General features: G+C 37.9%; 1 protein-coding gene across 2 annotated transcripts; it reads right to left on the reverse strand.

The window, feature by feature from the left end:
• Nucleotides 1-2,657: 2,657 nt before the first annotated feature.
• Nucleotides 2,658-13,414, reverse strand: LOC109100549 (adenylate cyclase, terminal-differentiation specific-like). Of its 2 annotated transcripts, XM_042712027.1 has the most exons (7): nt 12,944-13,414; nt 9,051-9,147; nt 6,984-7,055; nt 6,209-6,402; nt 4,647-5,526; nt 4,257-4,371; nt 2,658-3,375 (listed from the first exon to the last, which is right to left on the reverse strand). In XM_042712027.1, exons 1-7 carry the CDS (start codon nt 13,013-13,015, stop codon nt 3,363-3,365), a joined length of 1,443 nt encoding a protein of 480 aa, XP_042567961.1. In that variant the 5' UTR covers nt 13,016-13,414; the 3' UTR covers nt 2,658-3,362. The 2 variants fall into 2 exon arrangements, with proteins under 2 accessions (XP_042567961.1, XP_042567962.1); XM_042712028.1 differs by lacking the exon at nt 12,944-13,414 and having other exon boundaries at nt 9,055-9,147.
• Between the last annotated feature and the right edge of the window lie 739 nt (nt 13,415-14,153).

Raw genomic sequence — 14,153 nt, forward strand, 5'->3', positions numbered from 1 at the left:
ATGATGTATATGAGATAGACATAATTTTATGACATAATTAGAAATTTTGATGACTTTACTTCTTATTCTTCAATTTGATCTCATTATTTTGACTTTTTGTCATAATTTCAAATGTCACAATTATGACGTCATATTTATGACTTTATTTCAATATCACCTTTTGGTCATAATTTCAACATTTTATGTAATAATAATGTCTGATAATAATTATGACTTTTTTTCTCAGCATTTAAACTTTTTTTTTATTTCATGATGTCATAATCAAGACCTTTTATCTCATATTTATGACTTTTTATCTCATTTCAGCTTTGTATGTCATAATTATGATCTATCAAAACATGTTTTTTTTTTTTTTCTTATGTGATGGAGATAAGCTTCCAAATGTTACTTTCTACCATAAAGAATTATGCTGCCTTCTAACATGTCTCATTTCAGCAGAATTTTAAGGCAGAATCACACGCATGCTTCTCAGTAAGGGCAGTCCCAGAATGCTTTGCAACAAACTCAGCTAGTGAAATAAATATGTCTATTTCCTTACTGTGTTGTATGACAGAAGAAGTATGTCAGAAGAGTAGTAACGGGATTTGCAGTATGAATGAAGAAAATCACTCTTGCTTCCAGAAGTGTGTGTACAATAGTTATTTTAATATCCCATGAGGCCATGAGAGGGGAGTTGTTATATTTGTGAATGCCAGAGAACAGCAACGGAGCTGATGTCATAGGTCACATGACAATGGTGGACGTAGTATGTGTGAATTGATATTCAAGTTTCTCATTTCCACAAGGAGCACTATTTGTGTGACACACGGTGTTGGCGCCCTTGTAGAGCATTTCCATTTAGTATGCAGCTGCCTAGTAGGTAGTATACAGTACTGCAACTCACTAGTTTAACGTGGAGAATATTTGACTGTTATGCATTTTTAACGTCTCGGTCATAACTTAGGGGTCTGGGGGTGTCTAGAAATTATTGCTGTGTCTGTTTTTTTTACACTTGAAACTCATCGTAGACCCTCACTTGACGAGGCAGCCCCTATGCCGGGGCCCCCAGACACACACATACCTCCCACTTTGAGGTTACTGAGCACTTGTGAAGACTAGACGGCCTGCGTTCACAAAGATTTACCACTAACACAGCATCACTCCCTACATGTCATCGGTTTTCTGTTTCTCTCACACTCCCTTTTCTCCTTATCTGCCCTCTCTCAGACTCTCCTCTCTTCCTGTACCTCTCATCTCACTTTGCCGTTTGACCCACAGCCTGCCCACGTTCTCGTGCTGGCTTTCTGTTGCCCTCTCGTCTATTTGCTTTGTCTGCATAACATTTATCAGTTCATCTCCTCCCGGCCAGCCCTCTCGTATCTGTTACACCACCTGATCTCCCTCTGCAGACACGTCCATCTGTGCTGCTATGACGACTGTCGGTAACCACTGCGACCTGTCACCCTCACACACACAAATCACAACTGTAATATGACCACCACACGCTACATGCTGTGCAGAATCATCCATATGTACAGACACACAAACAACATTTTGAAGAGCTGCGAACTTTGATTTTCGAGGAAGCATTAGCATGTGCATTAGCAGGAACAGTCTAAAAAAAGTAGTGTTTATCCCGATTTGAGATAGTAAAGTAGAATTTATGACTTTTTTCCAGATTGGCAGATAAAAATCTTGGCCTTATTTGAGTAGAATTTATGACTTTTTTAAAAAAACAGCAGATAAAGCTGGGATCTTGAGCCTTATTTGTTTGAAACTTAATGGTCTTCGGTCGGACCAGTTTAGGACCAGCACATGACCCTAAGGACCAGCTTAAGACCAGCTAAGGACCATCATCATAACCAGCAAAGGACCATCATAAAAAAACCATCATAAACCAGCCAACCAGCATCCCAGCTTCAAAAATTTAACCACATTGGGGAGGGGGGGGAGGGGGGGGGGGTTATTATTATTATATTTATATTAAAATAGCATTATTACCTTAACAATAATTTCCATCAAAACAAATAACAATTAATTACTCTTGGAAGCAGATGGGAAGTGCATCTACCTTTTATAAATAAGTTACGTAAAAAGCCAGAAAATGCATCATTTACATCATTATTTTATAGCTTAACAAGATTCCAGAAGCAGCTGAATGCACAGAAGGATGTTTGGGACCAGCAGGCATAAAATGACAGAGCACTCCATACCGCCCCCTACAGGATGGGAGTATTTCACTGTTACCTCATTACAGCTAAACACAATCTTCTTATTTTCATTTAAATATTGAATTAGGTACTATTTGACTGTGCATCTACCAACATGCAAACATTAAGTGCTTTCAGCACCTCATAATTGATACTCTCCAGTGTATGTTATTCCAGTGTTTTTGCACCAATTAAATAATGTGCATGATACTGAGAGATCCTTACAAAAAAGTACTGAGGCGGTACCATGGCATCAGATGGATTACCATATTCATATACCATGGTATATACATGGTACTCCAAAGTACTTCAACGAATACCATCATATTACCATGGTAAATGTCCAAAAGAATGTTTTGTAAGTGCTTTTAGTCCTCGGTTTCATATCTAGCCAGCTGATATTTTGCTATTTAATAAACATGGACTGTTCAAGTAGCTTGGAAAATTTACAGATTATACCTTTTGAGATGAATTTGTAATATTTATTTGTATTTTATACTTTTCTGGAAGTCCTGAGCTTCATATCTCCAGTTGTTTTGCTCTTTGAGAGTCCCAATTTAGAGTCCTCACAACTTTCCAGTTACATATTCCAGTTTTAACTTCTTCCAGTTGCTATTCCAGTAGTTCCTCCAGTGGATAAATAGTCCATAGTTGTTTTCCAACCCGACCCACAGTAGGTCTACATCATTCATTGGCATTCGAAAGCTACTTTGACTTTCCCCAAGTAGCTAATCACTGATGTGAGCCAGTTCTTGGCCAGCCAGTAGTTCAAGTCAATATTGCACTGCATTTAGCAGTTGTTGTGCTGACCGAAGTGTGAAGTGTATTTGGCAGACTGTAACGGTGTTGTTTTAAATACAGTCTCACTATTTGGCAGGCTGTGTTTGCGTCCGTATGGAATCCCTTTTATGTCCTTTCTCACAGGAAATCCTGAGGGCGACCAACTCCCGTAGGGCAGAGACTGCAGAACTGGTGGCCTCCAATGACTGCAATGGCTGATGGGAAATGTAGTTCATGGGAGCTTATTTGGCAAAGATCAAAGACATTTCCAGTTATTATAAAGATATTTCCAGTGTGTCTCTGCTATATCCTGTGTGTGTGTGTCTCCACCCTGACTCTCAGCTTTGTGGTTGCTCCTGGGACTTTGGCAGCAGTTCAAAGTCTTGGTGTTCTTCAGGACATTACCCTGTAAAAGGATGGAGGTCCAAATCGGGTTAGATATTTGATTAGATTTCACTTGAAAATTGAATTGCTTTGTTAAAGCTGCAGTGTGTAATTTCTGCACCACTAATGGTATCAAACTGAACTGCAGTCTGTTTAAATGGGCTCAACCAATGGTGTTTAAATATGGAGGAAGCTATTAACCTTAGCATTGTTAATCCAACAATTGTAGACAGGGTGTTGGAAAACATTTCTGCAGTTCTGTTTGATGCCACTACTTACACAGAAATGACTCAGTTTTGGTGTAATCTATGTTTAGTAGTGTACGGGTCAATTACATGTAAGCGTGTTCATAGGGATAATCTTTTAAAGCACGTGCCAATGTGCTCTTTGTATACTTGTTGGTTTCATATCATTTTGAAACACTTTTGTATCATTTTCAAGACAAGTTTAAATTGAATGACTAAGTTTTAAATTGAGTGTCATGTGGTGTAAAGTAAAAAGTATAGTTTTTCCCTTCATATATACATCTTACCTTATTATTATTTTCAAAAACGTTTTAAATATATTTTCGAGGTAATAAGGTTTCATGGATTCAAGGTAAATATCATTACATTTTTGGGGAATCATGCCACAGGACTTTTTACAGTCTGAAGTAATTTCCTGTTTTGGTGCTGGTGTTTGGTAACCAACATTCTTCAAAATATCTTCTTTTGTGTTCAACAGCTAAAAGAAATTCATACAGGTTTGGAACAGCTTGAGTGTGAGTAAAAAATTTTGGGTAAACTTCCACTTTAAGGCTTTCTTATCAATAATTTGATTATTTTATTGAGGGTTTTGTGTCTTTTTGTCATGTCATTGAGCCGTACACTTTCGATTCTTACTACAATAATAACATTAAATTACATTATCATCGCTCTCATGGAGGCCTTGCTCATCCTCCTTCGGTGTTTCCGCCGGCGCTTCCGTGGGGGCTGAAGAGGGGGCGGAGTCTGTGGGGCTGAGGGCGTGGTGGGAGGGTCTTCATTGTGGGATAATGAAGAAAACAGAAGACATAAAGAAAGTGGTTAGAAGGACCACTGGATGAACGCTTAAAGAATTAATCTCAAGGCAGCCATCAAAATATTAGCGCTAGATGGTTTGTTGACCCTTGACTTCATAAGCTAACTCTGACGTTAAAGAAATGGAAAGAATAACAGGAAGCATAAGCTGCTAATTACAATACAATGTGTACACACACACACACACACACACTAACACACACACAATAACTCAATAGACAATCTAGGTACTGACCTGTTCTTTGTGTGCTAGTCTGTTGTTGGCTAAGCGCTTGTGTTGTATGTTGGTGAAGCTGATGGTGTCTGTGGTGTTGGTGGCGAAGATGATGTTGTGTTTCCTCTTGCTGCTGTTCCCTTTCCTGCTTATTTTGATTACTCGCTTCTGATTGGTGGTGGTGATGTTTTCTAACTTCTGATTGATCAGAGTGATGATTTAGTACTTCTGATAAGCCGCTGGATTGGCCGATGACCTCAACGTGGCTGTAAGTGTGACTAAGACCGTCTAATTGGCTGCTGTGTGGCATGCTGTGCTCTGATTGGACGGAATTGTGGGTAGGACTGTTTTTTGGTCGCTGTGGTGTCGTTTGATTTGGTCTAGTCTGTTGATCCTCTTGCGGATGTTTGTCATAATGCTGTTGCGTCTTTTTCGTCATGCCGTCGCCACTGTTTTCGGATTTCATATGATCGACCTCCTCTGTTTGTGTTGTGTCACTCATCATGTGTGGATCTCCTAACGTGGTTGGTCTGGTGGGAACATCTCCTCTGCTTGTATATGCTGGCGTGTGTGTAAGTGTATGTTGGTACGGGCTTTGTCTGTAGCCCTGTGTGTGTGTGTCTGTGTATTTGGACTGCCATTGTACTTCTTGACTCTCTCTATCCTCCAAATGGAGCCTTTGATTATGTTTAAGTTCATCATTGCGGTGAAGCTCCTCTTTCGATTGCGTTTTCGGTAATGTTACTTTAGGGTGGAGTCTGGGCGGAGGAAGGGGCGTGGCCTGGGGCCGTGGGGGATGTGCAGAAACACGTGATTGACAGCTACAAGTCACATGGTCCTCCACTGGTATGACAACCTTCTCATAGACTGGCTGTCGGTTGATAAACTGTATTTTTGTCATCTAAAAAAAAAAAAAAATATCAAAATAATGATATTTACAATGATAAAAAAAAACTACATGTAAAATTTGGGTAAAATAATCAATTTGTAATTTGATTTAACTATCTTTATTTTAGCATGTTGCTATGCTAACAATGTGATATGCTAATTCACATAAAATACACACTACATGTAAATACTAGGTTAAATAGTCCATTTGTAATTTTTTTTTTAGAATTATGTTAACAATGTGATATGCTAATTTGCATATTACACAGTACAATTGGGTAAAATTGGCTATTTGTAATTAGATTTTTATGTTAGCATATGTTGCTAAGCTAACAATGCTATTCACAAATAACATTAAAATACACAGTACATATAAATATTAGGTAAATCAATGTATTTATAACTACATTGATCGATTTAAACATTAGCATGTTGCTAAGCTAACAACGTTATTCACCAATTGGCATAACATACACAACATAAATATTCTGTAAAATAGATGAAGATGAATATATCTTAGATGAAGATTTTTCTCATTCACAGAGTGAACTGCATTCTGGGACGGCCTTCTCAGTAAATCATTTATGTTATGTTGCTTGAGAATTATTGTTTTATTATTATAAAGGCATTATTATATTGCTCATCTTTTAGAAAACTTGTCTAAAAACAGTCGTTACAGTTTTGCGCATAAATACCTGTAAATGTCGCGTTTCTGTGGTGACTGGAGTGCATTGTAGAATGCGTGTGTTGCAACAGCCCGAACAGCGCTGCACTTCCACACACGGTGGCCATAACAAGAAGTTGGCGTTCCGTTTGTCCAACATCGAACGGGTCACTTCCATAACTTCTGTTCTCACCTTACACATTGCCTGCTGGGCCACCTGAACGTCTGTGAGAGAGACAGAAATAACAGTGGTTGATTTCACATTTATTTAACATTTATTTATCAAACTCCCACATAGCAGCAGCCAAACTGGATGGAAGTTAGACAAACCAGACTAACAGGATTACTATAATTCACCCTCTCAGCGCTGTCAGAGTGTGCTTGTTGTAAAATTCCCAGATCTGAGGCACACTTGACTGAAAGTGAGCGCTCAGAAAGAGAGAAAAAACATAAGGGTTCGAGTACATGTGCGAAAGAAGCGTGGGTGGTAAAATTGAGCTTTGAAACTTGTGTGTGTGTGTTTGAGGGTGACCTAAGGACATGTGGCGAGACAGGACGAGACAGAATCAATCACAGAGATGCAACAGCAGACTCCAGGCCCATATACGCACATCTCACACACTCGCACAAACACACAACAAAGCCACAACACCACTGTGCAATGGAGATGCCACAGTGTCTGAAAATAATCACCACAGACTGAAAATACATAGAAATCCTGCTAGAGGACAAAGATGAAGAGACGGGAGTGTGGAAAAGAGACAGCGAGACAAAGAGAGGAAGGAAGGGAATGCTAGCAGACTTACTAAGGCTTCTGGGAAGACGTCTGTGTGTTCCGTTAAAGTGCACCTCATTCTCGGGCTTCTCATCATCTTCTTCTGAAAATGAAAGACAAAATGAAGGAGGGATTAAAATTTGGAACATCGTCCACCAATTTGGGTAGTTAGTGATCTAGAAAGCTGACTTCAGATCTTGTAACCTCCTGAAATTCACCAGTTAATATAATTATAACGATAACTATAAAGATTTGATAATCAATCTTGGGGCTTTTTACATGACACCATTTCAACGAAAAACTTTTTACACGTTTTAGTCGTTCATTTACATGACAACGGCGTTTTGGGGGCATGAAAATGCAAACAAAGTGCAAGTTTTGAAAAGTTATAATCACTGTTTAAATACAAAAATGTGAATTTGTGGTGCGCGGCATTACATGTTAGTGTTTCTTTACAAAGTGACATCGCCAACTACTGGCCTGGCATGAACAAAACAGCATTTTAATTTATTTTTCACGGATCTGTGAACCTCAATTCTATGAGAATAGAGTAGTCCACAGCACAGCTTGTGACTAATGAATGATAAAGATAGCCAATCAGAATCCATCCGACATTAAAGTGCTTGAAAATTTGAGAGTATATTAGTTTACAGTGCTATAATAAACAGAAGGTTAGCATCCGTTAGTGCAGATGCTAAAATAGTTATCGTTATAGTTATTATTCCGCGTGTGAACGGACCTTAAAGGGAAAATTAACCACAACTATAACAATAGTGACACAGAGGAACAATTTCATTCAAATCAAAAAAAAAAAAATTCCAGCTGATGAATGATAAAAACATTGACAATCAGAATTGCGATAACAATGAACAGAAAGTTATCGTTCGTTGGTGTGGATGCTAATATAGATGTCATGTTGTGAATGGGCCTTTTAGGTCTGATCTAGCAATGTACAGAAATAAATTTTTAAAATATTACTTGGATATGATTTATTTCCTCATTTTTTCTTGTTTTATAATTTCTTTCACCTTTTTAGCGTACTTCGGGATCTATAAGTTCACCTGTTGGGGAGACACTCCAGTAAAACAGTGCAAGAAAAAGAACCTCCCACTCAGACAGTTAAGAATTGTATGATTCTATAATGTTGTATGATGAGTCTGCTTTTTTGTTTATCAGACATAAGTCAAAGAACTAAGTGGAATGTACAGTATAGTTAAAGCATTTCTACTTAAATTGACTAGTAAGGGTTACTAAGTATCTTCTTTAATGAAAATCCTTGAAATTCTTTAAAGGCCACAAACTTTGTGAGCTTACCACTATTCCATCAACAAGTTCTATGATGAAATGCTAATTTTCTCAATTTGAACCCATACATATGACTAAAACTGTAATGTGGATTTAAGTTGCGCAAGTTTGCTTTGTCTGTGCATTTGTATTTGTCTCTGTATGTCTCATCCTAAAGACCGGCTGCGTCTGAGATAGCCATTTGAATCCTCTTGATTCCACTGTGCCGGGACCTTGCTGTAAATCTGATCAAGACCTGTCAATCTACTGTATATCCATAAGTACCATTCGTGTGGTATAATAGCTCTTCTAGTAAGGGTCGTAACATTGTTAAATCTGGCTAAAATGCACACACATACACAAACTGGTTTAGGGAACAATAGTGCAGCCTTGTGTTTGTGTCCCTTCTGTAAACTTAAAACTGGACTGGGCTCAAGGTCACTGCTGTTGTGCCTGTGAAGAGCTATACATGGCCAATTCATGTAAATATTACTATTATCCACATGCATGCACACACACACATACACTGCATTCCAGACCCCTCACTCTTTCCGGCCTCACCTTGCCACTCAACACACCCCAGAAAATACACACATTCCACAAATGATGAGACATTTACTAGTTTGAAGTAGTGCTGATATGAGTTTTTCAGTGGCCTATGATGATATGTAGAGAGCAAGGTGGCCAGTGCAAGATATAATGTCAATATATGTATAACAATATATAACTATATCTCTGAATATATATATATATATAACCAAATTTATGAATTTCATAAGAAAATTAAATTTCAGTATTTTTTTTCCAGCTTTACCTACGGATTCTACATCCAGAAGCCTCTTCAGATCATCTACAGATGAGATTGGACTGTTCATCACTAAATCCACTAGAGATGGAGGGAAAGGGTCCTCCTGATGAAGAAAAAAGAGATGGTCAAAAATGACCAGAACAGAACACCTGTCTGGGTGAAAAACCAGTTCCTGTAATTTCAATAGCATTCACGTATCCATGTCCAGTCAGAGTATTGAGTACATACAGTACAGCATGTGTTGCAGAATTACAGAGCGCATGTGTGGAGAGCTCCATTTGTACTTTGTGTTTCTTTTTTATCGCTGTCCTTTATTAAGCTGCATTACTCATAATCAGGTCACTCTGTGTGTGTGTGTGATGTGGTCAGTGTCATGTGGCAGGCATACAGTGGGAAAATAAATATATAAATAAAACATATTGCCATAAGGAACAAACCAATCAGAAAATCACACCACCACACAGTGCTCCTCATAAATGTGTTATAATACATCATTTCATATAGTGTATTGCAGTCTGGAGACTTTTTTTTAGCATTATGCTGTTATTTTCTAGACATATTGTGTTTTGAGGTTTTTATATTTTTTTTTGATGTTATTTTTTATATTGATTCTTGAATGAATTTGTTATTATTTTTATTAAGAGTGTTATTAAAAATATTGGTTATTATTGACCATTGTTATTGGTAATAGTAGTTCCTCATTTTGAGTAAATCAAGTGATTTTAGCAATTTTAAGTGAATCTAGTTGGCTGATTAAAGTGTATTAGTTATATAACCAGCTAACAAAAGTACTATTAACATTTTTTAAAAAGTTAGACAAACATCCAACTAAAATGTTTCAAAAAAACGCCCCATGAACAATGTATACAGTAAATAATCTTTTTGTCAACTGACCAATAATAAAAAAATATATTTTAATGTTTATTTCGCAAAGCTTGCAGCCACTTAAACTGACCAAAATCAGTTCATGTTACATATGATGTCACACCTGTGAATACAACTGCCCACGTTTATTATACAAATATGACAATAAAAGTCTCATGACAATTCGTAACTATTTTGATTTGTTCGTGTGATGAATTCATACAAATTCATTCATACATTTTCGCTCCACTGAGGGATGAGTCTAGGGGTAGAACTTCATACTTTATTTTCATACGAATGACATTGCACGAAAGTGTATGAAATTGCACACACACTCACAAAATAGGTACATTTTCTTGTGAAAGTTAATACTTGTAGCTGCATAAACCATCATTTTATTCCAAACTGTCTTAACACAACAGTTTTGATGCATTCTCAATGTGGACACAAGGGGTGCTATTGAGGCATACATGAACTGTCTTCTACAGTGAGTTTTGATTTGCAGGTCAGCTACAGTCTTGGCATATAACCACTGACTTTAAGCATACAAATGTGACAATACAGTCTCACAACAATTTGTAATAATTTTGACGATTTAACAATTTTTAACTAGTTGTAGCTATTTAATTTGTACAACCTCACTCGTACATTTTCATTCGATTTACTCTCGCCCCACTGAGAGGTAAGTTTAGAGATGGAACTTTAAACATACGTTTTTCATTTGTTTTTATACGAATCATAGTACAAATTTGTATGAAACTGGCCACTTGCAAAATAGCGGTTTTCTCATTCTTACGTTTCCACACAATCTGCTCTCACCCCAGTGAGGGGTAGGCTTAGAGATGAAACTTTATGCTTACTTTTTCATACGTATCGCATCATACAAATTTGTACGAAATTGCACATTCACAAAATAGCTGTTTTCTGTGTGATGTGAGCGCTTTGCAACCTCGATTTCACATGTTGTTGCATTCCAAAATGCAACAACGTAAATACTGCTGAGCAAGCAATCATAGCAAGAGGATCTGCATACTAAAGCCTTAAAGGTACAGTAGCAACAATCTTCTTTCATTCAAAGAATCAAAAAGAGGATAAAAAAGATATGAAAGACTAAATTCTGATTTCGCAAAATAACATTTTAAGTATATCTATAGAGAGAAAAAAAAATTCTACAAAAGTGTATAATATTGCCCACTGAATACAACCAAATTACCCAGATGCATTAACCTGAGATGCTTGGATTGTAGTGAAAACACACATGCACTTAAAAGTTTTTCATACCCACTGTCAAGTGCATGTGTGTGTGTGTAGTGCTGTAACCCATATACTGATCCTATAAGGATGACATCACTCCCATTTGCCACATGCCGTAATGAATCATGGGACACAGGAATGCCAATAGTTCATCCAGGGGAAAAGTTGAGGAGGAATGAGGTATAATTTTGGACTTGTATTGCTATACGCACACACTTGAAACATTAGAGGGCGGCCACATGGCAGTCTGCCATAACTGAATTCAGACATAAAGAGATACTGTATCCACACCTGCACATACAAACACAGAGGCTGTATAAATAGATGCACTGAAAGAAGCATAAAAAGAGGGATTTGTTTAAAAAAAGAAAAGTCTGATCAAGCATCGATAATCACGCTTACATGGAGAGAGAGATTAAATATTATAAGAACGGATAAGCACAAGCACAATAAGGTCGATCCATCTTCCATTTTCCAAAACAGAGTCATTAATTCGATTCACATTTGTTTGGCTCCTCTCAGTTGTTCGGCTCAGTTTTCATTTGCTCGATTCCTGAGTCATGTCTGCAAAAGCAATTTTGTTTTTTTTTAAGCTCTCAAACCTTGACACACACGTAATGCCACGAGAGACCCAAAGCCAAATCATCTTATGTGATCCCGTCCGCACGTCTTCACCGTGCCGCCTAGATTATTCCTCTCTCTTATATAACTTATACACAAGACTTATGATGCATCAGCTGGAGGACTAAAATCCCATCAGCTGTGACCTTTTAAACTCCCTGAAACGGTCCAAATCGGAGCACTTGTCTTTAAAGTGTAGACCTGATATAAAGTTTTTTGTAGGTTTGGTGGTGATGCAATGGTGATATTCAAGAGATGGATTACAGAAACATCACAACATTACAATTGTGTGTGTGTGTGTGGTGTGTGTGTGTGTGTGTGTGTGTGTGTGTGTGTGTGTGTGTGTGTGTGTGTGTGTGTGTGTGTGTGTGTGTGTGTGGATGGCAATTGATGCGCATGTCATAAAGACCTTTCCATAAAGGTCAGTACGCATACGTGAGAATATCTGCAACCCAAATCAAGATGCACGAATGATTGTGCTGAATCTGTTCTATTACTGTAGGACAGATTGTTTTTAATGGCAGATATCAATATATCTGGACAGCAGGATGGCTGACAGTATCATATTATTCCAAATCATTTTTTGTGCATACACATGAATCTGCATGACTGATTCGTTGAAAAGACCTGAATCAGACACCACTAATTCACATGATTTTTCCTAGTCTGGAAAACACAATTTCAAGTTTTCTATGACCGTGGGAACCCTCTAGAGGACCTTCGTCTATAGCAACTCACAGCACTATTTTAATACGGCTAAAGGCGTACTGTAGTGTTAAATGCACAACATAATTGGGGTTTAAGCAGTGACAGTGATGCTCGTGGACTGAGTGATGTGTTTTTGGCAGTGGTGCATCTGGGAATCCATCCAATGCACATTAATGCTGGCAACCCCAACAGTGTCTTTGTTTGAGTTTAGAATTGCAGACATAAACAAATACAGATAGATTAAGCATCAAATCAAGTATAGTTTCTCTTTTCTCCTGCACTTTGGGGCCAGTGCGCAGTCAGGCGTGCTTATGAGGGAATTTGTTACAGTTTGCTTGAATTTCATCCTCGAAATCAAGACAGTTAAAAGCGCGCAGTGAATGCAGCTATTGTCAAATGAGACCTATAAATCAAACTCAAACTGAGCGTGACGTCAATCAGGTGAAGCTTACCTGCGCGCGACCAGACCGCAGGCACGCCGCGAGCGCCGCGAGCACCAGCAGCAGCAGCCGCGAGCTCATCATGCGCGCACATCCAACTGTCTCTCTCGCTGTCAAACACTCACACACACACTCAGCTGCAGGAAAGTTTATTCCAGAGGGGTTGAGTCACTTTGAACGCCGTGCCAGCTGATCTGTTTGACATTTAACGGCGTATCCGAAATCTCCAGTGTGGAAAGAAAGTGTTCACGGTCCATTAAAAAACGCATATTAATGATACACTTGAAAGGAAAGAAACAAAAACAACAGCCTTCTGCTTAAAATAACAGCTTTATATATCCAAGTAAGATACGTCCAGTGTGTTCATTTTCATAAATAGCCCGTGCATTTTCATTTCAGCGCTGTAAGTATGCGACTTTCCCTGGCGCGGGGGCGGCTGTCGTGCTATAGCGCGTGTCTCAGGTGCTTTACTGCCGCGCTGCAGCCTTTCACTCTAGCTTCAGCCTTAAAACACAAACCCCGCCCCTACTGCCTTCTGATTGGCTCGCTAGTGCTTCGAGGCTGGACTGATGTTTCCATATAAGGCAAATGAGTAGATTCTGCACGGATGAGGGGAGGGGGTGCTCTTTATACATGACCTGACATTCTCAAAGTGAGACTTTTATTGGTAAAAAGGCAACAGTTTTCTCACAGCCACCTGTTCTGTCTCGTTTCACTGGAGGTAGCAAATGCGTGAACTGGGAAGCAGCACTGCACTGGACGATCCGAACCAGTGATGAGGAGACACTGGAATATATATACATACATACATATATATATATATACATATATACACACACACACACACACATACATATACACAATATATATATATATATACATATATATATATATATATATATATATATATATATATATATATATATATACATATACATATATACATTATACATATACATACATATATATATATATACATACGTACATACATACATACATATATATATATATATATATATATATATATATATATATATATATGCCTAAATTTTATTAAATCTGTCAAAATGTCTGGGTCATATTTCACCCCCGAAATAAATACAAAATAAAAAGTTTATTTATTAATTTCTTTTTCTTAAAGGAAATTAAAGGGGTCATATGATGTTGCTAAAAATAACATTGTTTTGTGTATTTGATGTAAGGAAATGTGTTTATGCAGTTT

This window comes from Cyprinus carpio, chromosome A22 (assembly GCF_018340385.1).
Source record: "Cyprinus carpio isolate SPL01 chromosome A22, ASM1834038v1, whole genome shotgun sequence".
NCBI lineage: Eukaryota > Metazoa > Chordata > Actinopteri > Cypriniformes > Cyprinidae > Cyprinus > Cyprinus carpio.